Source organism: Nannospalax galili, unplaced genomic scaffold, assembly GCF_000622305.1.
Source record: "Nannospalax galili isolate Female #2095 unplaced genomic scaffold, S.galili_v1.0 scaffold1082, whole genome shotgun sequence".
NCBI classification, from domain to species: domain Eukaryota; kingdom Metazoa; phylum Chordata; class Mammalia; order Rodentia; family Spalacidae; genus Nannospalax; species Nannospalax galili.
Window position 1 is genome coordinate 2,156,020 of NW_008348580.1, and position 26,002 is coordinate 2,182,021.

At 45.0% G+C, this 26,002-nt stretch overlaps 1 protein-coding gene across 2 annotated transcripts in view; it reads right to left on the reverse strand.

The window, feature by feature from the left end:
* Acer2 (alkaline ceramidase 2) overlaps positions 1-10,531 on the reverse strand; it is a 43,722-nt gene extending 33,191 nt beyond the window's left edge. For both annotated transcript variants that reach the window (XM_008845532.3, XM_008845531.3), the window contains exons 1-3: positions 10,335-10,531; positions 930-1,044; positions 166-307 (exon numbers count right to left, since the gene is read on the reverse strand). In XM_008845532.3, coding sequence (XP_008843754.1) covers positions 166-307; positions 930-1,044; positions 10,335-10,442 — 365 coding nt within the window. In that variant the 5' untranslated portion in view covers positions 10,443-10,531. The remainder of the gene's footprint in view (positions 1-165; positions 308-929; positions 1,045-10,334) is intronic.
* Positions 10,532-26,002: the final 15,471 nt, after the last annotated feature.

A 26,002-nucleotide genomic window follows, 5' to 3' on the forward strand; every position in this document is an offset into this window, starting at 1 on the left:
AAAATTCTTATATCTGTCAGCTTCATTATACTACCAAATCGTAGAAATTGGTGGACACTAAACAAGTATACAGTACAACCCTCAGTAGCTGAACTCAATCATGTGCTTGTTTTCTTGATGGTATGTTACACAGGTAACATGCAAAAGTGTCTGGCACAAGCTTACCGGTCATTGCGAAAGATCTTTGGCAGATACCTTCTGGGAAACCACATGGCCAAAGCACACATCAGAACCCAAAGGATGGCAAGTTCATCAAGCATCTGACCCAGGAAGCTAAGGGTTGCATGGAAGTAGACAGATCCAATTCCTAGAATAAATTACAACCAACAAAAAAGTTACCACAGAACAGAGACACAAGGTTAATACAGTGCTTCAGGATAGCCCTTCTCCAGAGGCTAGAAAGAGGGTTTCAAGTTGGACTCGGACATCAGCACATCACAACAGTAAGAATTCCTGCTAAGCATTCTCAGTCTTAATACTCTGAGCCTTCCTGAGAACAGGCAATAAATAAAAGTCAACATTATCTCACTGTTAAGAATTCCCAAACTGCCTGGGAGAGGAAATGGAAATTACACAAGTATTTCACAGAACAATGAGGGACCAGCCATCTAAACATTTTTTTTCACTGTCAGTCCCCTGGAACCACATCTCATCAGAGTTCAATTGTTCCACATGACTTTCTTCAGAGGTTTTCAAACAACTGCACTGGCACACCACCAACGGCCCACAGATGCAGTCTGAGTGCAGTAGTGTGATAGTTACAGGCAGCTTTGTTATCTAGGGGCATTCAAAAGAGTCCTTCTTTGGTGTCAGGGGAGCAAAGACGTCAGAGTGACTTTGATTTACAAAACATTATGTTCAAAGGGGACAGGAAATGTGCAAAACCCCACTTCCGCCCTTTGAGTCCATTCCCACATGAATCCACTTACCCACTACAACTAAGAGAGTCCATATTAAGTAGATGCCACTGTTGAAGCACGTCGCATACTGACGAAACAAGCACATGCAGATGGGTGGTAAAATGAAAAACAAGATGTTGCTGATCTGGAAGGAAGAGAATGGGAAATGGAAATGATGACTATTAAGTAAAAAGCAGCTTGTTCCAAGTGTGCCCTTTGCAAACTGGGACGAAGGTGGCCATACATCTTGTTCAAGCTCTGGCCTTTTCAGAATTGCAGATACACAGTGAGGAAAACTTAAAACATCTTTAATGACCATTTAAGGGCTCCATGCTGCTCTTTTGATCATAGGAGCAACTATAAACAGTATCATCAGGGGTGGGGGTGGGGCTCAGTGGCAGAGGTCAAGGCCAGACTCAGTTATAGAAGAAACTGAAGGTGAGCCAAGATCACATGAGACTTGGAAAAAAGAGGTAAGAAAGAATTTTATTTTATCTTGCAGATTGTATTTGTATGTAAACCTACTATGTCTCCAGGAGGCATTCAACTTAAAACAAATTTTAATAATGTTTTATCTAATGTAATATATTGAAAATATTATTGCTTGAGGCTGGACATGGTGGTACACACCTTTAATCCTGGCACTCCAGAGGCAGAGGCAGGAGGATCTCTGTGAGCCTGGTCTACACAGCAAGTTCTAGGCCAGCTGGGCTACAGGGTGACCCTGACTCAAAAGAAAGAAAAGAAAAGAAAATATTGTTGCTTGAATATGTAAACCACTATTAAAGTATCGTTAGCCTAGCAAGATACCATATGCCTATATCCCAGTTCTTGGAAAGCTGAGGCTGGAGGGTTGTTGAGTTTGATAAGTTGAATTTAAGGCAACTCAAACAGTAAATCAGTAACTAAATAAAAATAAAATAGTATTAATAAAAAATGGTGTTGATGAAATATTATACATTCTTTCATTCGTACCAAGGCTATGAGTAGTATAAATTTCCTACATACAGCAAGTCTCAGTTTGGGACAGCCACATGTCCTGTGCTTAGAAGCATGTATGATCAGAGACAGCCCTGTAAAGCATCTCTCCAGCCTTTAATCTCAGCACTCAGGAGGCAGAAACAGGCAGATCTCTGTGAGTTCAAGGCCAGCCTCGTCTATATAGTGAGTTCCAGACCAGCTGGAGCTATAGGGAGACCCTGTCTCAAAAAAACAAAAAAGTTAAAAAGAAAAGAACAGGCCGCAGTGTCTATGAAGCAGAGCTCTTCCCCTACGACAGATCTGGGGCTCCTCCATTATAGACTTCCAGCCTCTGGAACTGTGAGAAATTTCTCATATTATAAATGATGTGGCTTAAACAGATTTGGATATTGGGTGATTTGGTAATTCTATGTTCAATGGCAGGGTTTTGAGAATTTTCGGTTTTGTTTTAGATTCCCACCAAGATTGTACAAGGGTTCCAGTTCTTGCCAGCAGTTATTATACTCTGCTTGAGATTCAGCTTTGCAAGTATCATCTCTTGCTGTGAAGCAAGGGGCTTCTAATCCAAGCCCATGCACAGAATGTGAAGAAAACAGCCAAGTCTAATGGGCAGGGTCCCTGGAGACAAGGTGGGAGGTGTCTACAACAAAAAAAAATACTTTTAAAAATAAAGAGAACAGAGCTTGGAGGCTCAGCCTGTAATCCCAATTACATGGGAAGGGAGGCAGGCAGATCTCAAGTTCCAGGTCTGACTAGATTACAAAGTGAGTTTAAGGTCACCCTGGGCAAGTTGGTAAGACCTTGTCTGACTATAAAAAAGTCAAAAGAGCCAGGCATGGTGGCACACGCCTTTAATCCCAGCACTCGGGAGGCAGAGGCAGGCGGATCTCTGAGTTCAAGTCCAGCCTGGTCTACATAGCGAGTTCCAGGACAGCTGGGGCTACAGGGAGACCCTGTCTCAAAAAAGACCAAAAAAATAAAAAAAGAATCAAATGAGGGGATTGGTAAAATGGTTCAGTAAGAAAGGGGGCTTGCTGCCAAATTTGACAACCTGAGTTTGATCCTCACAACCCACGTGGTAGAAGGAGAGAACCAACTCCTCCAAGTTGTATGATCTCCACATGCATGTGATGCCATGATGCCATGTGCCTGAATGCACACAAATAAAGAGGGCTGGGGCCAGGTGTTGTGGCCCATCCCTTAATCCCAGCACTCAGGAAACAGAGGCAGGCAGATCTCTGTGAGTTTGAGGTCAGTCTGGTTCTAGGCTAGCCAGGGCCACAGTCCAAGATGAGTAAAGATAGAAACTCAAAGGCATTGGCAGAAGGCTTCCAGAAGAAAGGTGTAGCCATCTGTATTGGAAAACACAGAAAGGTCGCTTAGAGGACAGCTCAAAGGAAACCTGGGTTGAACTCAGGTGGAGAGAGTAGGACAGGAGGACTTTCCCCCAGACCTAACAAATCACACTGGTACATAGCACAATAAAATGCTTCAGGGGAGGCTGGCAGATGGCTTAGTCAGGAAAGTGCCTGCCACACAGCATGACAACCTAAGTTTGGATCCCCAGCACCCCAACACCCACGTAAAAAGCTGGGCTTGATGCTTTAATCCAAATCCTGGGAAGGTAGAAACTGGAGGATCCTGGGCTTGCTCACCAGCTGGTCTAGCCAAATTGGTGAGCTCTAGGTTCAGTAAGAAATATATCTGAAAAATAAAATGGGAGCTGGAGAGACCACTCAGCAGTTAAAGCAGCGGCTGCTCTTGCAGAGGACCCAGGTTTGGTTTCTAGCACCCACATGGTGGCTAACAACCATCCACAACTCCAGTTTCAGGGGATCTGACATCCTGTCCTGGCCTCAGCCACTGACAACATGGGTGCACTTACATACATGCAGGCAAAACACTCATACATATAAAAATAAAAATAAATGTTTAATAAAGTGGAGAGGGATTGAGGAAGACAGCCAGCTCTGATCTCTGGCCTCTGCACTCAAGTGCACGTGCACACATAGACACACACACACACACACGCATGCGCGCACGCACACGCACACATACAGACACACACACACACACACACACACACAGAGGAAATGTTTCAGTAAATGGAAGTCAGGGGCCAATCCCTTGGGAATAATAGTTTTTAGAAAGGGAAGAGTGGGGAAAAAATAGAATGAAAAAAGAATAATAAAATAATAGGAGAATAAAATCTTTATGATACTGATGACCTTGAGTGAGAGTATGAAAAACTTGTCTTTGATGTCCCAGGCTTGGAAATAGAATCAATTCTCATGCATTAGAAAGTGGGGATGCAGCTCAGTGGTATGGCACTTGACTAGCACCCATGAGGCTCTGGGTACTAAAAAAAAAAAAAAAAAGAAGTAGGATAAGGAGGAATGGGGCAAGGATACACAGATCACAACCTTTTAACTTCCAGTGGAATCATCGAAAGAATAAGATATCCTTCAGGGTTAAACTGAAAGGTCTTCAAAACCATCCCTTGTTTTATAAGAGGAAATGAGGACCCAGAAAGGTTCCAAGTCCAGCCAAATTCCAAAGCCAGCTGGCTCTTCCCACCACTCCACCCAAGTTTCACCTCCAACTCTCCCATTCACATCTTAATTCCCTGACTTATTTCCTTCATTGGTATCTAAGAACTATGAATGATATCACGCTGTACACATATAACCCATTCCATGATTAAACTTGAGTTTCACAGCATAGAGCAAAGAAAAGGAAATGAAGAGAGAGACCGTGAAGGGAGCAAAGAGAGAAAGGGAACAGGAACCTGGAGTTGTGATGGCATCAGGGGCTTGATCAGTCTGCCTCATGTTCAAGAAAAAGCTCTCCTGAGAAAGGGAAGAGTTAAGACCTCCTTTCTACCTCTTCCCCAGAGGTGAATCCTGTTCTAGATGCAAAGTCCTCAAGTCACTTTGCATTTATGTAAATACAAACAGATATACCCCATACTGCAACATTAGCATCCTGAAAGCCTTTCCATTCTAGTGAGTATGGACTTAGTTATCCTGCTGTAAGTGCTGCAGAGAGCAGGAGTTTCTCAGGGGGAAGAACAACTTAAAGTTCTCCTTACAATACTGGGAAATATAATACACTTGGGGGTGTTGCTTATTTGTTTGAAACAGAGTCTTATTTAGCACAGGCTGGCCTTGAACTCACTATCTCCTGCCTCCATCTATCAAGTACTAGGGTTACGGGTGTGCAACAAGCCCTGCTCTATACTGCGTCTTGACTTTTTCCCTAGTGAATCTTTGTTGCCTCAGGTTTATCAGTCTGCCTTGCTCCAGCCAAATACAAATGTATACTGACAAGCTGTCCACTAAATGGCAATATACTCTTATATTCCCACAGTCAGTGGACACTCTGGCACATAAATGTATTTATATAGTATTCAGAAATGCATGAGTTCGTTTCCTGTACCTAGAGTAAAATTATTATAGTTCAAACGTTATTTTTATTATTTTACTTTTTTAGGTTTTGAGACAGTGTCTCACATTGTAGCCCAAGCTGGCCTAGAACTCACTCTATAGCCTAGGCTGGCCTCAAATCATGACAATCCTCCTGCCATAGACTCTCAAGTGCTGGGATTAAATGCATGGGCCACCTTGGCCAGCCTTAACATTATTTTTAAATGCACATAAAAAGCACATTTAGAAGCACTATTGTGATACACGTTTGCACTTCTATAGAGCCCATCCTCCAAGCCTTGCTGACCACCACTGTTCCTTCTACAGACATCAATATATGGAAAGGAAAAGCCCAAATTAGAAGGAGATCTTCCTCAAAACAAAAAGAGGAAAGAATAAAAAAACAGAAAAGCAGATAAATTATAGTTAAAAGACAGACTCTGTGGCTCCATCTCTACTGAGAAGGTTGTAGAATAGTTCAACCTTCGGGTGCTTATTTAGAATGTATTGTGAATTATCCCTTGAAGAATTGGTTTGCTACAAGTCTGCAGACCTTTTTTTTTTTTTTGAATTAAGAGAAAAATCACAATTCTAAACTGTATTGTTTCCTTTAGAAGTGCCTTATTCTATGAATTCCTAAATAGCATTTCTTCCCAAAGAACACACTGCAATCTCCTTCTGTTGTGTGTGAGTGAGCCTTTCCCAGAGAAAGAGTGAGTACAGGCCAAACCACAGTGAGTTCAGGAGCTTTCACCCTGGATGAGTGGGTTGTCTGCATTCTAACTGTATGACAGTCCCTAGCTCTCTGCATTGCACTGTTCTTTTCCTGCCTTTGGGATGGCCAGCAATGCCCCATGTGCCTGGGAACCAGGGCTTTTCCCAGGACAAACAACTTCCAGCTTTAATTAATTAATTAATTAATTAATTGCCTTTTTGAGACAAGTTCTCCCTGTAGCCCCAGCTGGCCTGGAACTTACTATGTAGACGAGGCTAGCCTCGAACTCACAAAGATCCACCTGCCTCTGCCTCCCAAGTGCTGGGATTAAAGGCATACCCCACGCCAGCTCAGACTTCCAGCTTTAAATACAGGAAAATCAGGGGCTGGAGAGATGTTCAGGGGTTAAGAGCACCAGATGCTCTTGCAGAAGATCTGGGTTCCAATCCGGGCACCCACATGGACATTACCAACCATCTGTAACTCCAGTTCCAGAGGATCCAGTGCCCTCTTCTGGCCTCTGCAGGCATTGCATGACACAGTTGCACATGAAGGCATAACACTCAAATAAAATAAAATAAATCAGGAAAACTGTCCTGGCAAGACGTTTGCTGCCAAATCTGAGGACCTGAGTTCACACCACAGAACAAAGGAGAGAATCGACTCCTGCAGGTTGTCCTCTGACTTCCATATGTACATGACATGCAAATACCCCCAAATATACACACACACAAATTAATTAAACAAATCTTTTTAAATGTTCTTAATCAAAAAAATTTCAAACGGGCTGGAGAGATGGCTCAGCAGTTAAGAGCACTGGCTACTCTTGCAGAGGACCCAGATTCGATTCCCAGCACCCACATGGTGGCTAACAACCATCTGTAACTCCAGTTCCAAGAGATCCAATGCCCTCTTCTGACCTCCGTGGGCATTGCACGACATGGGTGCATTTACATACATGCAGGCAATACACTCATATACATAAAATAAAAATAATAAAAAAAAAACTAAACCAAACAACCCATAAAATATAAAAAAAAAAAAAAAGGAGCTCAATCCAGTCAAAGCTATATGTTAAAGAAATAGCATCCTGGGTGAGTAAATGGAAATGATGAGTTATTGGAAGAGATGCTCCAGCTTATCTGAAGCAAAGAATAACAAGGACTGAGGCAACAGCCAAACAGTGGAAGGAAATCAGCAGACACTCCCTGGTGAGCTATTTAGCAATAAGGACCAGCATTTACAGTCAACATTTTCAGGCCAGGTATTGCTATTCACCTATAATCCCAGCACTTGGGAAGCAGAGGCAATAGGACCAGGAATTCAAGGCCATCCTCAGCTACAGAGGGAGTTTGAAGTCAGTCTGGGTTACATGAGACCTTATCTCAAATATATATGTATATGTGTGTGTGTGTGTGTGTGTGTGTGTGTGTGTGTGTGTAGAAAATAAGTTGGGCATGGTGGTGCACACCTGTAGTCCCAGCACTTGGGAGGCAGAGGCAGGCAGATCTCTGTGAGTTCAAGGCCAGCCTGGTCTACCTAGTGAGTTCCAGGACAGCTGGGGCTACAGGGAGACCCTGCTTCAAAAAGACAAAAAAAAAAAAAAAGTAAATAAAGTGAACATGCTCAGCTAGGCACAGTGGCACATGCTTACAATCCCAGCATTTGGGAGGCTGAGGCTGAAGGACTGCTGGAAGTTCTAGGCTAGCCTAGTCAACATACCGAGTTCCAGGCCAGTCAGGACTATGTAATGAAACCAAGTTCTAACTCTATCTCTGCCATTTTCTTGACCTTCAACAAGTGATATAAACTAAACAGGCTATGATTTTTCTCCTTAGTCTAGTGAATAAATGGCACTCACTGTCTAGGGTGGTCACAGAGTACCCAGTGGAGTTTCAACATACAGCAAATCACTAACAGTAGCTGGTAATAACTGAAGTTAAAGTAGTGAGTACAACCTCCTAAAACTCAAAGATTCCTTCTGCAGTTTTCTCCTGATTCAACTGTCAATTCCTTTAACTGTTTCTCAAAACAGTTAAAGTTGGTAATGATTTCTAGTTTCTTATGAAATACATAATGAAGCTAGCACACCCCTACAATCCCAGCATTCTGGAGGCTGAGGCAGAAGGATCTCGAAGAGTTCAAGGCCAACATGGGCTACATAGTGAGTTCAAGACTCAGCCTGGGCTATACAGACTGTGTCTTAAAACAAAACAAATGGATAATTAAGCCTGCTGCCTTTTCAAGAAGTCCAAGGAGATGCTTATCATCAAGTAACAACTCATTGGCTTTCTCAGTACAAGAATAAGAAAGGCTCAGGGAAGCCCTCTGACAGTATCAGATCACAGAGCCGAGCGTGGGAGCAGAAAGGTGGAAAAGGTTTTGCTAAATTCTTTAGACCTATACGCAAAACCAGCTACTTATCAGGACCAAAGCAACCACAAACACTAAAGCTCTTCATTTTTTTTAAAAAAAAGTGTTTGGTGCTCACTATATACAGCTCCAGTGTGCCTTGAAAGTAAAGACAAACAGCCATACACACAGGCTAATTGAGAGGCTGAGACTGGAGGGCCTCAGGTTTAGGCCAGCCTAAGAAGACCCCTGATAGAGAGCAAGAAGATGAGAAGAGAGAAGGGAGCAGAGGAAGGAAGGTGAGATTCTCATTCTCTCTCTCTCTCTCTCTCTCTCTCTCTCTCTCTCTCTCTCTCTCTCTTCTCTAGCACTGGGGGTCAAGGATGGTTCTGATCAGCTTTGGGAGACTTTAAGACAGAGATGACCCTCTCCACAAGGCCAGAGGCTCCACAGGCAGCTACCATGCTGGGTGTGTAAGGGCCTGCCACCAATCTGTCATTCCTTTAACTCTGGAGAAATCCTTAGTATGTCACAGCATTCTCCACCTGATGCCTCTGGTGCTTCTCCCTGCTGAAAGTACCCCACCCTGCTCCACCTCCTCTGCTGTGCCTGTATGTACCCGAAGGCAGCACGCTCCACCAGCTTGTGTAATGGCCGCTTCCACTAACTGGATCTTTCCCTGCGTCAGTGGATGTCAAAGATCCAGTTTCCTTGAGCAACTGGATGTGGAAGGTAGCACTTTAGCACGGAGGTGAGGAAAAGTGGAGAATTCTGTCTGGTAGCCTAAGACCAGCATGGGGGCACGGCAGCTCTCATAAGAATAACAGAAAGGGGGGACACGGAGGTGGGGCAGAAAAGGGGAAGGAGAATAAAATAAAGACACTAGAAGGACACTAGAAGTCTGTCCAGGCAATAATACCTGATTCTTGCTGAGAACATTCTTTCCAGAAATCCACAGGGGAAAAAAATCCTAAATAACAATCTCAAACTCACAATGACTCAAACCAGGAGTTCCTGTTTTATGTGTTTGAACAGAGAAAAGATAAGCTAGAGAAATGACCACGCAAAGTCACATTGGGTACCAGAGTGCTGAGCCACCAGCACAGAGACAAAGCAGACGTTTCCTCTTCTAGGGACAACCCTTCCCTCCCACAGAAACTAAACCCCGGGATTCTGTAAGTTTCCACTTTCCCACATCTACCTAGGCAAGTTATTCCTGCTGGTTATCACTCCCTCCAGGGACTGGCTCAAAACTGGACACTCAAAACAAGAAACAACTCATAGTAATTAACCTGATTCCAGACAAAAATAACTGGATCAAGCCGGGCGTGGTGGCGCACGCCTGTAGTCCCAGCACTTGGGAGGCAAAGGTAGGCGGATCTCTGTGAGTTCAAGGCCAGCCTGGTCTACATAAAAAGACAAAAAGACAAAAAAAAAAAAAAAAAAAAAAAAAAAACTGGATGAAAAAAAAAAAAAAAAAAAAAAAAAAAAAAAAAAAAAAAACTGGATCAGTGTTGTCACATTCTAGGGGGCGGGGCAAGTCGGTAGTGGGCGTGAGCCTAGCCCCTGGACCTGGCCAGGACTCCCCTCTCCCCGGGCGCCCAAAGCAGGTTATTGAGCGCAAAAACGCACAATGAGACCCAGGTGCGTGACGCCACAAAGATGTAGAGGGGAGGAAGAGAGCTGCCCCCGTAGCTGTCCGCGCCCCCAACTGGCCCAGACTGGAAGAACGGGTGGTCGTGGGAGCCAAACAGGACCACAGAGGATCTATCCGAGGGAAATGACAGGAGCAGAGGAGCCCGGAGTAGCCGAGACCGCTCGGGCCGCGCGCTGAGGAGGCTGCGGAGCGACGCCGGCGAGGGCGCCCGGGACAGCGCGCAGTCCGTGCACCCCGGTTTCCCGGAGCCGCCAGGCCCGCAGATCCCGCCCGCCCGCCGGCAGGCCCGGCTCCCGCGCCCGCACCGTGTTGTAGAACTCGGCGATGGCAGGCACGATGGTGTAGTTGTCCTCGCACCAGTCCACCTCCGAGCTGCCGGCCCGCAGCTGGTCCCACCAGTGCGGGGCGCCCATGGCAGCTCCGAAGCATCGGAGCAGCTTCTCTGCAGCGCGACCGGCCCGAACGACTGCCGGTCGCCGCGGCCCGTGCGGCTTTATGCGGTGCCGGACCCCCTCCCGACGCCGCCCGTCAGGAGCCGCCCCGGCCCCACCCCCGCAGGCCCCAGCGCGGAGGCCACGCCCACTCGGGGCGGGCTCGCGCGGGGCTGGCGGAGGCCGGGAGGGTGGAGAGCCGAAGGGCCGGGGATTTGCGGTCGCCGCAGGCTCTTCTGCGCGCCGGTGGCAGAGGCCCTCACCGCTCCTGGGCCACGCGCGCCTCCAGCTTCGGAGGCTCAGACACCCCAGCTTTGTGTAGAGAGCTCCCCATCCCTGTCTGGAAAGATGTCAACTGTGAGAAACACGGGAACTAGAACCCTCGGACCCGCGGGAGGTCGCCCCATGGCCTCTCTAGCTCTGCGACGCCTAGCTCTGATGCCTATCGAAGGCCCTCGGTCCTCCTGAAGGCCGGAAGGCATTTCCTGACAGAGAGAAGCCCTCCGGGCTATAGGAACGGGCTCCCTGGCCTCGGAAGGCTGGGCCGTCCACTCTCCAGGGGAGCGTTTCTGCAGCCACACGTGCCCTTCCTCCCCTAGACTTCAGTCTTTGATTGGGAGCCTAGGCATGGGGGTAAGCCCAGCCCACAGAGGATGCAGTGGAGCAGGTAGAATGGCATCGCCAGGACCCACCCGTCGTGCAGGAGACAACACATGCATAATACGTACCGGGCATTGTTTGAACAGCGTCCATGTGTCACTCATCTAGTGTCCCTGGAGGGGATCCCGTGAAGTTGGTTCTGTTAACAACTCCATTCCAACCAATTAGTGTCAGAGGTAGAAATCAAGTTCAGGCAGGATAACCCTGGATAACTCCTAAGTGCTTTGCTTCTGTAGTTACTAAATGTAAGCCAAGATCTTGGAGAAGGCCAAGCCTCCGTAATCATTTTTTAAAATTTTATTTATTTTTTATTGTATGTGTATGCGTGTGCACGCAGGTAAGTGCACCCATGTCGTGCAGTGCATTCGGAGGACAGAAAAGCTGTCAGATTCCCTGGGACTGGAGTTATGGACAGTTGTTAGCTGCCATGTGCGTGCTGGAATTCGAACCCGGGTCTTCTGCAAGAGCAGTCAGTGTTCTTACCCGCTGAGCCATCTCTCCAGCCCCTTCCGTAATCCTTTTTGGTGGCAGTTCCCGCCTCCTTAGAAAGTTCCAAGTGAAGGCAGTGGCAGAGGGGACTGAGGGCAGCAGTCCACAGTGACCGCCATTGGGGTTTCGTTGCTTACACAGGGGGCCACCTTCTCTCCTAGCTGGAGTTCAAGAGTGCTGTGTCTTCCATAGGTACCCACACAGCCACTCATGTGTCTCCCCAGAGCTCCATCTGGGGCTGAATCTGCAGGTCTCCACCACCTCCTGTTTCCCCCATGAAATCCAGTTTTATTCCCAGGGGCCAAACCACTCCTCCTGTCTTCATAGTCCCAACTTCTCTGTGCCTTCTTTCTTCTCTACAGTCAGCTCCACTGTGTCCTGGAGCCCAGATAGACCATTCTCTAGAACCTTCTTCTATGGTTAGAATTACAGGATAACAAGAGTGAACTGGCCACAGACACAAATGAAAGCTGAATTAGTTCATTCCTTCATGTCTCATTCTGAACACCAACTGCCCAGCAATAGAATTTCTTTCTTGGGTAATCCTATTTTACTCCTTTCAGTAACCCAGAAAGAAAGTATACCCACATTTTCTGTTCTAATGATCTAAAACACACTTATTTTTTATGTACCAGTTATTCTCATAGCGTGCACCACACAGTCAAAACTTTTCCTGTTAACATTGCAACATCTACCTTTTTGCTATCTTTTAAAAATATTTTTAAAAAATTTTGAAACCGTTTCATGTAGCCCAGGCTGGCCTCCTAAGTGCCAGGATTTAAAAGCATGCATACCACATCCCTCTTCATTTACATTCTTTTGCAAAGGCCATAACATGATGTGTAATGAGATACCTAATGGAATATGTGCTTATGTATTCAGTGGCATTAAAAACCTCAGTTTAGGGGCTGCAGAGATGGCTCAGTGGTTAAGAGCACTGATTGCTCTTGCAGAGGACCTGGGTTCGATTCCCAGCACCCACATGGCAGCTATGAACCATTCTTAACTCCAGTTCCAAGGGAATCAGAAGCCCTCTTCTGACCTCTGAGGTATTGCACAACATGGGTGCACTCACATACATGCAGGCGATACACTCATACACATAACATAAAAATAAAATATTTTTTTAAAAAAACACCTCTTTAAATTTCTAGCATGTGGGCTAGAGGGATGGCTCAGTGGCTAAGAACACTTTTGCAGAAGACCTAGATTTAGTTCCCAGCACCCATACGACAGGCAACAACTATTGGTAACTCCAGTTCCAGGGGACCCAATGCCTTTTTCGGGCCTCCACCTAGATGTATGCCTGTGGTGGGTGCACTTACATACGTGCAGGCAAAAACTCATACGCATAAAATAAAAATAAATAAATATTTAAATTTCTAGCATGGTAGAAATCCAGATATATGATAGGTGCATAGATATGATGATAGGTAGATGGTCAATTCACATTAACAGAGATTAGACAGAGTCTTTTTGTCTTGTTTTGTTTTGGTTTTTGGTCTTTTTGAGACAGGGTCTCCCTGCAGCCCCCGCTGTCCTGGAACTCACTTTGTAGGCCAGGCTGGCCTTGAACTCACAGAGATCCACCTGCCTCTGCCTCCTGAGTATTGGCACTAAAAGGCATGTGCCACCATACCCAGCTTGTTTTGTTTTTGAGACAGGGTTTCCCTGTGGCCCCAGCTGGCCTGCAACTTGCTATATAGACCAGACCTGGTGGTGATCTCATAGAGATTCACCTGCCTCTGCCTCCCAAGTGCTGGGATTAAAGGTGTGCACCACAATGCCCAGCTCAATTTTTTTTTTAAGATTGATTTATCTATATGTGTTTCTGTGTGAGCGTATGCAAATATGGGAGGGGGTGCCCAAACTTGTTCACCTGTGTATATGGAGCCCAGAAGAGGACGTCAGGTGTCTTCCTTTCTACCTATTCCTTTAAGGCAGGGTCTCTCCCTGAACCTGGGTTTCTAGATTTTTTTAAACTTACTTATTTATTTATTTATTTATTTATTTGCTACTTTGGAAGCCAACAAACCCCAGCAATGATCATATCTCTGTCCCTCTTGAAGCTGGGGTTACAGGAGTGCACCAGATGCCCAGCCTCTTGTGTGACTGCTGGGATCCCAACTCCACTCCTCAAGGGTATGCAGCAAGCACTCTCACCCACTGAGCCATTGCTCCAGCCCCTAGGACCCTCAATGTTTCTTTGTTTTTTGTTTTTTGTTCGTGGGGGGAAGCAGTTGAGAGAGTCTCCCTATAGCCTCAAGAGCTCACTGTGTAGACCAGGCAGACTTTGACTCACAGAGATCTGCCTGCCTCTGCCTCCCAACTGTTGGGATTAAAGGTGTGTGTCACCATGCCTGGCTCTCAATTGTTTTAAATCTGTAAAAAGGCTAAGTGTGGTGGTACATGCCTTTAGTCCTACCATTTGTGAGGCAGGGGTAAGTGGATCTCTGAGTGGTCAAAGACAGCCTGGTCTATATAGTGAGATCTTGGGGCTTCAGGGGGGATACTCTGTCCCTAAGAACCAAAACCAGAAAAGAAAAAAAAAGACATCTGGTGTGGTGGCACTGAAATCTCAACACTCTGGAAGTTGAGGTAAGAGCATCTTAAGCCTAGCCTGGGCTACAAAGTGAGCCTTTGCTCACCCATGAAGCTGTAGTGCAAAGTTTTCAGCCTGCAGCCTGCATGTTTCCCTTTCTAGGTGGTCCTTATATGAATGGTTGAAAGAAACATAGAGGTTCTAGTTGCTAAGTCATTGTCAGGAATTACACTGAGTTTAATCATGTGCAGACGGTAACACCACCTCACAGCTACCACCTGCCTTGAGTGATCACAAACAAGCCTCACTGGCTCAGTGTAAATGCATCAACTAAGAGCAAGGGGGTTTCAGAGACACTGACAGGGCCAACTATATTGGTGTTGGCACAGCAAATGTGAAGGCTAATGGAAGAGGTTCTTCCTTCTCTTCAAGTCTTGCCAAGGGAGAAATTTTTTGTTTTGTGGTGGATTTTTGTTTGGTTTGGTGTGGGCGCACGTGTGTGTGTGTGTGTGTGTGTGTGTGTGTGTGTGTGTGTGTGTGTGTGATGTTGTTTGTCTTTGAGATTAAAGTCTCACTATGTAGCCCAGGCTGATCAGAACCTCCCAGGCAGGATTACATGCATGAGCCACCACATAGGTACAGTAGGGGCTTTTATCTTCCACAGAAACTCTGCTATTACTGTTGTTGTTTGTTGTTTGAGACAGTGTCTATCGTAGCTCAGCCTGGCCTTGAACTTGCTACATAGTTTCAGCTAGTCTTGAACTCCTAATCCTCCTGCCTCTATCTCCAAAATGCTGGAATTAGAGGCATGTTCCACCAAGCAGGCAGAGCAAGGTTTTTATCCTCCATAAGAACTCTGGTTGTCAGAAACAATTCAGGTTCAAAATCAAAGTCCTCTACTGTGGGGGAGAACAAGCCCTTAGTTCTTGTGCGGGATCTTTGGCTAGATCTAGGACTCCAATTCATACAAGGGCTGAAGAACAAGAGAAAAGCATAAACGCTTTGTTAATGTCACACGTGCCTGGGGGTCTTCACAAGAGAGAAAAGTCGGGCTGGAGAGATGGCTCAGCAATTAAGAGCACTGGCTTCTCTTGCAGAGAACCGGGTTCAGTTGTCTGTCAGCACCCACATGGTGGCTGACAACCGTCCATAACTCCAGTTCCAGGGAATCCAACACCCTTTTCTGATCTCCGTGGCATTGCATGACACAGGTGCACACACATACATACAGGCAATAAACTCACACATAGAAGAAGAAGAAGAAGAAGAAGAAGAAGAAGAAGAAGAAGAAGAAGAAGAAGAAGAGGAGGAGGAGGAGGAATTGCCTATTGACACTGCTTTATCCAAGGGAGGGGGAGAGGAACAGGAGAAAAGAACAAGCAAAAGAGGAGGAGGAGGAGGAGGAGGAGGAGGAAGAGGAAGAAGAAGGAAAGAAAGAAAATAGTTACTAATCCAAAGGGAAGATAAAAGGGAAAACAATGACTTGGATTTGACTTGGGTTGAAGGTGCAGGCTCAATATCTGGGAAGACAGCCTTCTGGCCACTGAAAAGGCATGCTGGCAGATTAAGAACACATCAGGATTCCAGAGATTTGTAGATAGTGGGAACAGAAGTGATACTTGAGAGCTAAAACCAGGGATTAGAATAGGGGTGGCCAGCATCTCCTTGGGCATGCTGACATCTGCAGAGGCCTAGCTGATAAGAAGTCAGATGCAGAGAGAACAGTGGGCAGAGCTGGGACAGACAACAGTGCAACTTGCAAAGCAGAAGGGGAGGAGCTAAATCATTAAGGCAACTCCCCATAGCCACGGCAGCTCATGCCTACACTCCCAGCACTAAGGAGGGGGACACAGGGCATTTCCAGGAGTTCCAGGCCAGTCTGGGCTACAGTGTAAGACCCTGGGGTGGGGGGCCTCCTCCTACTCCTCACTACCAACTTACAACAGCACAAGACTCACTGGGGCCTTTGTTCACTTTTAATGCAGACTGTGATTTAGTGGCTTGCACGCATCTCTTTTTTTTTGCGGGGGGGGGAGGGTGTTAGGACAGAGTCTCATATAATTCAGGCCGGCCTTGAACTCATGGCAATTCTGTTTCCTTACCCCAAGCACTGGGATTACAGTCCTGTGCCACCATGCCTGGCTCTGCAGTTACATTTTATTTATTTTTTTTTTTTTTTTTTTTTTTTTTTTTTTGTGTTTTGGGGGGGGGGTCTTTTTGAGACAGGTTTCCCTGTAGCCCCAGCTGTCCTGGAACTCACTATGTAGACCAGGCTGGCCTTGAATTCACAAAGACCGAGGCAAGCTTCAAAAGACTACATATGACTCCATTTTATGTCATTCAGGAAAAGATAAAACTATATGAGTGGAAAGCTGACCTGTGTTGCCTGAGAATGGGAGAGGGATTCACTACAGATGGGGATGGGGGAATCTAGACGTTCTAGAACCATTGTAATATGATTTATATGAATTCAGGAGTTTACAAACTTGAAGACTTTAAGAGTGAATCTGATCAAACCCAAAAATAAACACAAAGGGAGAACTGTTTAGTGATCTATATTTAACTAAAATGATAAAGTATGTAAGATTTGTATTGAAATAATAAGGGAGGGGCTGGTTTGGTTTGGGAGTATAGATAGAGCAACACTGGCCCATATGAATCTGTTGGAACTAGGTAGCAGACATGTACTTGGGACATATTTAAATTGTTTTAAGAAACAAAGGGTTTCTAAAGTGGATTGTCTTCAGAAACGTCACATAGTAAGGAACAGCAGAAATTGAAGTCAGTGGTAAAGGCAGTTCTGGTTCAGCTTGTGGTTGCTACCTTTCCTCTGCATTCCAGAGAGCATAAGCAGGGCAGCCAGGAGTTACCCCCCCCATCTGAGGAGGCGCACTCTCTTCCTGGGAAAGCTTTGGATCCAGGGAAGCTTTGGGAAACAAGCTACTATTAGCCACCTGGATGAGTTCAGTAACCACGGACTATCTGGAACCCAGAAGTTAGAATGGTCATTAACTGCTCAGTGCTACAGACCCCAGTCTAGGGGATCTTAGGAATGGGCTGTGAGGGAGCCAGCACCAGCACACAGAAACCACCCGCCTTACCCTGGCAGCGACATGACAGTGTTCCACACACCTCATGAATCTCTGCTCCTCCTCAGCCTGTTAAAGACCAAGAGACACCTGGGGGAAGTGGAGCTGCCCTGAAGGAGGTATGAAGAGGGACTATGCCAGATAAAGTGTCAGCAAAGGGCAGGTGACATTTGTATGACCAAGAAGGAAGGCATGTAGACTGAGCAGGAGCTTGAAGAAGGGATATGGGATGTTCCTTTAGCATATGAAAACAGGTGTACTGGTTACTTTTTGTGGTTTTTGTTTTGTTTGTTTTGTTTTGCTTTGTTTGTTTGGTCTTTTTGAGACAGGCTCTCCTAGCCCCAGCTGGCCTGGAACTCACTATGTAGACCAGACTGGCCTTAATCTCACAGAGATTCTCCTTCCTCTGCTGGGATTAAAGGCATGCCACAACATGCCTGGCATTATATTAGTTACTTTTCTCGTTGCTGTGAGAAAATACCTTACAAGAAGCAACTTAAGTGGTCTAGGCACATGACTTAGCAGAAGGGCCTTAATTCAAATCCCCAGCACCCAGGTGAAAAGTTGGATATAGTGGAATACATCTGCAGTGGCAGAACTTAGAGGTGGAGATAGGAAGAAAGCTCCGAGTTCAGTGAGAGACCCTGTCCCTTCTCAAGGGGATAAGTAGAGTGTGACCCTTAAGTTCCTCCTCTAATCTCCCCTCACACGTGTAATGCATGCAAATGTGCGTGCACGCCTCCCAATAAGAGAAGAGAGAGATGGTGAGCTTTCTGTGTAAGCCTACTGACCTGAGTTTGACCCCTGGAACCCAAGGAAAGAGGAAAGAACCAATTCCACAAAGGTGTCCTCTGACCACTTTCAGGAGGGTTACACATAGAGCAGTGAGGGAGGAAGGAGACGCCCACCTAGCCAGCTAGATCAGCTGAATCCATGCTGGCAATCAGTAGGCTGACAGGTGCTTCAGCCAAATTAGCCCAACATTCTTTGGTTCATATTGAAAAGTTACACATTTTAGCGCATTTCAAATGAAACCTTGTCAGGATTTGTAAAGCCATCCATAAGGTTTAATTCAGCCATCTCCCTGCATGCATAAACTATTAAAGAGTCACAGACTTTTGAGGTACCTACCTTTCTGGTCAATCAATTAGGATCAGGAAATGCATAGGGATCCTGTTGTCCCTGAGCCCCAGCTCCTCTGGCCTTCTGAGCTGCGCGCCTAACTTCTGTGTGTGGTTCTTGCTGGAGGATGAACTTACCACATTCCACTCAGAACCTTGACTTCAGAAGAAAGTGCTAGAACCCTAGGGCCACTTGTTGCTAGAGCTATCTTCTCCAATTATCAGGGACAGAAGGGTATTCTCTAGTTTCTAGGCAGACATAGTTCCATTAGGGAGTTTGACCATTTGTGTGATCGGGCCATCTATAATTTTTTCATTTCAAAAGTGCTATATTAGCACGGCACAACCTTTCAGAGTTGGCTTTTTTCACTAAGCATGACTCTGAACATTTATTCAAACTGCTGCCTATTTCAGTTGATGAGCAATGTTCCATGACATGTGTGACCCGTAGTTGCTTAACCATTCACCCACTGAAGTACATCTGAGTTGTTTCCAAATTTTGACTGTTACAAAGAAAGATGGTATCAGTAGTCACGTACACATTTTTTGTGTAAACGTAAACCATTATTTCTCTAGGATAAATGCTCAGGTGGGCAATTGCTGAATCATGGAAACTCCCTGTTTAGATTTTTGGACCTCTACCCAAAGTTTCCAGAGTAGCTTTGCCAGTTTATAGCCCTGACTCAGCAGCAAATTGGTGTCTATGTCCTGACAAGATTTTGGTAGTCACTATTTTTTTTTTTTCTTTTAAGCATCTTAATAGTTGTATATTAGTACATAGTTGCGTTTATTTTTGTTTTTCTTTTTCTTTTTAAAAATATTTTATTTATCATTCTTTATTTGTGTATGAATATATTACCTGCATGTATATAAGTGCATCTGTATTGTGCAATGCCGTGGAGGTCAGAAAAGGGCATCGGATTCTCCTGGAACTAGAGTTATGGATGGGTATTAGCCACCATTTGGGTGCTGGGAATGAAACCCAGGTCCTCTACAAGAGTGGCCAGTGCTCTTAACCACTCAGGCTTCTCTCCAGCCCTGTTTTTGTTTTTGTTTTTTTGAGACAGGGCCTTACCGTGCAGCCTAGGAACTCACTCTGTAGCTGAGGCTAGCCTCATGCTTGTTATCTGCCTGCCTCCACCTTCCACATGCTGAGATCACAATCATGTACCACCCCACCCAGGCTGAAATTCTTGTTTTGTTAAAAATAAAAATAGTTTTAACCTGGTATGGTGGCACAGGCTTATAATTTCAAAACTGAGGAGGCTAAGGCAGAAAAATTATACATTCAAGGCTAGCCTGGATGCTAGTGAGACCCTATCTCAAATAATAAATTAAATAAATAAATAAATAAATAAGATTTTGCTTTATCTTCATTTGTTTGTTTTCCAAACTTTCCCTTTCTTTATGTGGAAATGTGTTCTGAGTTACATTATTTTCTTTCTCTCTGAAAAACCTACTTAAACATCTCTTATAGGTATACTAAAGACAAGTTCTCTCAGTTTGGGAAGAAAAAGTTTTATTTCTTCTTCCATTTTGATGGATAACTTGGCTAAATAGGGAATTCTAAGTTCATAAATTTTTCTTTCAATAATTTTTTTTGTTTTGTTTTTTGTCTTTGGGACAGGGTCTCCCTGTAGAGGGGCTGGCCTGGAACTCACTAAGTAGACCAGACTGGCCTTGAACTCACAGAGCTCCGCCTGCTTTTCCAGTAATTTATATTAAGGGTGGGAATATAGTTCAATGATAGAGCACTTTCTTTGAATTCATGAGGTCCTCAGTTCAATTCCCAGCACCTCAAATAATTAATTAATGTTTAAAATAACCAAAGATGGGCAAGGAATGCAGCTCAGTTGGTGGAGTGCTTGTTGCGCATGCACAAAGCCTTGAGTCTGATCCCTAGTGCTGTATAAACTGAGTGTGGTGGCACACTCCCATAATTCTAGCCAGCACTGGCCACACAGTAAGTTTGAAGCCAGCCTAGACTACATGAGAACCCATCTTAAAAAAAATATATCCCAAAGAACTATAAATTAAAATTACACTGAAGGACTGGAGAGATGATTCACTGGTTAAGAACGCATATTGCTCTTCCAAGGGACCCAAGTTCAATTCCCAGCACCCACACTGGGTAGCTCACAACCTGGTCTAACTCAAGCTCTGGGAGGTCTGATGACTCTGGCCTCTAAGGGAACCTGCACACATGTGCACATACCCACAAGTACACACACGCACGCACACACACACACACACACACACACACACACATACACACAGTGAGAGAGAGAGAGAGAGAGAGAGAGAGTTTAAAAATAAAATTTATAAAATTACATTGATTATTTGACAACACAAATTAGACTCTATGGACTTTTAAAAAAGACACAGAGTTGGGTGGGTAGAGAGATGGGTGTGGATCTGAAAGGAAATTGGGGTAGAGATGAATGTAATCAAAACACATTATATTAAATTCTCAAATAATTAACAAAATATTATTTTAAAAAATCTTCCTGGAGATGGGCATGATGGTGCGTACCTGTAATCCCAGCACTTGGGAGGCAGAGGCAGGAGGATCAGTAGTTCAAGATCATCCTCAGCTACACAGTGACTTCAAAGACAAGCCTGGGCTACATAAGACCACCACCACCCCTCCCCGGAAAAAAAAAAAATCTTAGGGACTGGAGAGATGACTCAGTGTTTAGGAGCACTCACTGGCTGCTCTTACAGAGGACCCAGGTTCAGTTCGCAGCACCCACACAGTGACTAACAACCATTTGTAACTTCAGTTCTAGGGGATATAATGCCCTCTTCTGGCCTCTGAGGGATGAAAGGGTGCGTTTACACACATGCAGGCAAAGAACTCATACACATAAAATGCTTTTTAAAATCTTTTCGGATTCTGACAGGAATTGCACCAAGCCTGTATATCAACTTGAGAAGATGGATCCCGATTCCCTTAGACTCCCTTCATTTTTTCTGGCCTCTTTTCTCTTGTTCAGATTGAACTCTGTCTTCTCGCTCATTGATTCAGCTGTGCCCACCAACGCTGTTGCTGACCTACCCATTGATCTTTATATTTTGGTTATCTTATTTTTTAATTCTAAGTTGCTGTTTGCTTCTTTGTAGCGCATACCACTTTGCTGAGAGTTCCCATTGCTTTTCTCATTTATCACAAGCATGTTAGTTGTTCATTGAATAATTTCTATTACAGCTGTTTTAAAATCATTGTTAACAGTGTGGTGCATGCCTTTAATCCCAGCACTTGGGAGGCTGTGGCAAGTGAATATCTGTGAGTTCAAGGCCAGTCTAGTCTACATAGTGAGTTCCAGGACAGCTGGGGCTACAGGGAAACCATCTCAAAAAAAAAAAAAAAAAAAAAAAAAAAAAAAAAAAAAAAACCCAAAAAACATCATCAGATATCACTAGCATCTGTCAACTCACACTGGCATCTACTGACTTCTTTCTTTTTCAGTTAGTTTGAGATCTTCCTGGATCTTGGTATTGCAAGTGATTTTCTGATGAAACTTGGACATTTCCCATTATGTTATGCAGCACTTATCTCCTTGAGACCTGATGTGTTAGCAGGCTTTCTCTGACCCTACTCTGGTAAGGAATGGACATGGGGTTAACACAACCTTGTCATTGCCCAGTACAAATGATATCCAAGTTGCCCAGCTGACATCTGAGGGGACAGTCTTCATTACTCGTGAGCAGGTTGTAGCCCAAGGTCTCCATGTAGTCTTCACTGGTATGAATGAGGGGAGGCTCACCCCAGCAAGCCAGGTTCTGCTCTCCATTTGGCTTTCTCTCACAGCAGTCTGGTAAGGTTGTAGAGACACCTTGTGGCAGCCTCAGTAAAGGTGGAAGCCTCTGGAGCCTTTGTTTATGTGGTTGGGGTCAGGGGGCATAGTTTTGTTTTTTCTGGAGTGTTTGCTGGAATAGAGTGCTATCATCTAGAGGTTTAGAGTCCCAACACAATTTAATTTATAGTTTTATTCCTGTAAACTAAAGATATTTTATTATCTTTTCTTTATTAAAAAAAAAGATGTTTTTGGTTTTGAAGCATGGTCTCGGGCATCCCAGGCTGGCTATGTAGTTTAAATTGGCCTTAAACTATTCTGTTGTCAGTTGTTGGGTTTTTGGTTTTTTTATTTGCTTTGTTTTGTTTTTAGAAACAGGGGCTCCCTTATAGCCCCTGCTGGCTTGGAACTCACTAGTAGTCCAGGCTGGCTTCAGTCTCACAGAGATCCACATCCCTCTACCTCATGAATACTGGGATTAAAGGAGTATGCCACCATGCCCAGCTGGCTTTGAACTCTTGATCCTCCTGCTTCCACCTCCCAAATGCTGGGATTACAAGCATACAGTACCTTGCCTGGCTAACAAAACTATTTTTAAAAGGAATGAGAGATAACATCAAGGTGGCTCCAGGGTAAAGGTGCTTGCTTGGCAAGCCTGGCAACTTGAGTTTGATTCCTGGAACCTGTGTGTGATGGTCAGTTTTCACTGTCAACGAGACACAATCTGTAGTCGCCTTGGAGGAGTCTCAATGAGGAATCGTTTAGATCATGTTGGCCTGTGGGCATGTCTGTGGGGGATTGTCTTGATTGCCAGAATTGCTGAGGAAGAACAGGCAGAAAGTGGGCTGCACCATTCCCTGGGTTTGGGCCCTGAACTGTTATAATAGTAGAGAAAGCTAGCTGAGCAGTAGGCTTTGATTTCTCTCTTCTCCTCTCCGTGGTTGTGAGGTGACCAGCTGCTTCAAGTTCCTCTCTCTGACTTCCCTGCAATAAAGGGTTATCACCTAGAACTGAGAGTTAAAATCAACCCCTTTCCCCCTAAATTGCTTTTTGTTAGGATATTTTGTCCCAGCAACAGAAATGAAACAAAGGCACCATATAAAGATAGAAAGAGAAAACAGATTCTACAAAGTTGTCATCTGGCCTCCACACATGCACTGTGGTGTGCATGCTCATCCCCCCCCCGCCCCCCCCCCACACACATACACATGATGTGTGTGCTCACGCAGAAATAAAATAATACCTTATGGCCAGGTGTGGTGGCACACGCCTGTAGTCCCAGCACTTGGGAGGCAGAGGCAGACATATCTCTGTGAGTTCAAGGCCATCCTGGTCTACATAGTGAAGTTCCAGGCCAGCTGGGGCTACAGGGAGACCCTGTTTCAAAAAAAAAAAAGACCAAAATTAATAATAATAATAATAATAACACCTTATTTTATTTTCTAAAGATTTGATCTTTTTTATTTTTAAAATTATATGTATGTGATCAGAGGTTGTGCACATGAGTGCAGGTAGAGGCCAGAGGCATCAGATACCCTAGATGCTCTGAGCCATTCAGTGTGGGTGCTGGAAATCAAACTTCGGTCCTCTGGAAGAGCAAGACATGCCCTTAACCACTGAGCTATCTCTCTAGCTCCCAAACTAAATTTTAAAAAATTTAAGAGTTACCATTTAAATAAATAAACAAGAATGAAAGAAGAAAAGAATGGAGGACAGACTGACACAGGAGGATTTCTGCAAGCCAAAGACTACCATGGGCTACATAGTGAGTAAGACCCTGTATCAAAAAAATTAAAGAGAAGGGCTGGAGAGATGATTCAGCAGATAAGCTCCTGTAGAGGACCTAAATTCAGCTCCCAGCACCCACATGGCAGCTAACAACTGTCAGTAACTACAGTTTCAGGAGAGCTGATGCCCTCTTCTGGCCAAAAAGGGTACTGCACACATGTGCTGCATGTACATACCTGCAGGCAAAACACTCAGACACAAAAAATAAAATTTTTTTTATCAGAGAGAGAGAAAATGGGGAGGGAAGATACATTAGTAAAAAAATGTGAAATTTTTATGCAGAGCTAATTTTCCTTAATAATGAGTGTCAGCATTCCAATAGAAATGAGTAAAAATATAGAATCAGAAAATATATTAAACTAGAAAGCATGACTTATTCCTGTAACCCAAGAATTTGAAAGACTGAGGCAGGAGAGAGGCTAACACAGAAAGACTACCCTGAATTAAAATGTACAGAACAAAGAGAGAATACTGAAAGATGCAAAAGAAAAATAACTGTCACATATAAAGGAAAACACATTAGAAACCCAGAAGAGCCTGTACCAAAGTATTCCCAGTTCTAAATCACCATGGCCAACCCAGTCTATTATACCCAGCAGAAATGTCTATTACACTTGAAGGGGAAAGAAAAATCTTCCATGATACAAAAGGCTGAAATAATACATGCCTACAAAACCAGCCCTTCAGAGAGTACTTGAAGCTATAGATCAGAAAAAAGGAACAACTACACCGAGGAGCAACAGAAAGAAACTATATGGAGGTGTAATTGTGGAAACACAAAATTACACCAAGACCACAAACAGAAATTAAAATGAGGGTAACCAATACACATCTTTCATAAAAACTTTAAATATCAATGGACTGAACTCCCCACTCAAAACACAGGCTAGTTGAATGGATTAAGAAACAAAATATGCTCTCTCCCACCTGCAAGCCTCTCTCTGGGGTAAGTCCATCTCGCCCTCTGCGCCTCCACTCCCCCAGCCCTATTCACCCTCCCATCTCCCCCACCCTTCTCTCCTCCGAGTTTGGGCCCTGCCAATTCCAGGTCTTGTGGCCCCAGACACCTGGGGAACCAATACTGCTTCCAGATCCTTTTCATCCAGCCCAACTTAGTGCCTTCTCTGAGCCCCAGGAGCACTGCTTCTGGGCCTGGCCCCACACTCACCTCCCCCTGCTTCCCTGGTGTGCACCACCCCCCACAGGCCTCTCTCCCACCCGCAGGCCTCTCTCCAGGGTAAGTCCATCGGGCCCTCCACGCCTTGACTCCCCCAGCCCCATTCACCCTCCCATCTCCCCCTCCATCCTATCTTCTGAGTTTGGGTCCAGCCCCATTCCTTGTCTTGGGGCCCGAGACACCTGGAAAACAATACTGCTTCCTGATCCTTTTCATCCAGACCAACTATTGCCTTCTCTAGGCCCCAGGAGCACTGCTTCTGTGCCTGGCCCCGCCCTCAACTCCCCCTGCTTCCCTGGGCCTGCACCACCTGCCATCCTCTTTCTGGGACTTGGGAGCTGACCTTTCCTCTTCCTGATCCTTTGCATCCAGACCAACCCAGCTCCTCAGTGTAGACCCCAGGAGTCCTTGGGGCCTCTTCCCACCCCATCTGCCTTTGCATCTCTGGGTGGCACAGCCACCAGCTGCCCTAGACCAACAACTTTTCTGGGCCAGGCTCCCTGGCCAGTCCAACCACCAAATTCCTGATGCCAAAATCGGTCCTGGAGAGATCCAGACCTTAGGAGAAAGACTGAAATCATCTGACCCTCATATGAATTGGGCCTCTGTGGGAACTCCTGAAGACAAAATCAATCTGGCCACTCCAATATAAAATCAAGAAAGAGAACTGGAAGCTTAGATGAACCAGCTTGGCATGCCCAAAAAGTCAACCACAAAGACACATAAAGTTCACAAAAAGAAGCAGACCTAAACTTGAAGGCCTGAGTCTCACACAAGAACCAGAAACTACAAAAGAAATTCACAGGTCAAAATCACAGAGAAAAAATAATAACATGAAAAACCCAAATAACATATCCCCACCAAATACCAGTAATCCTC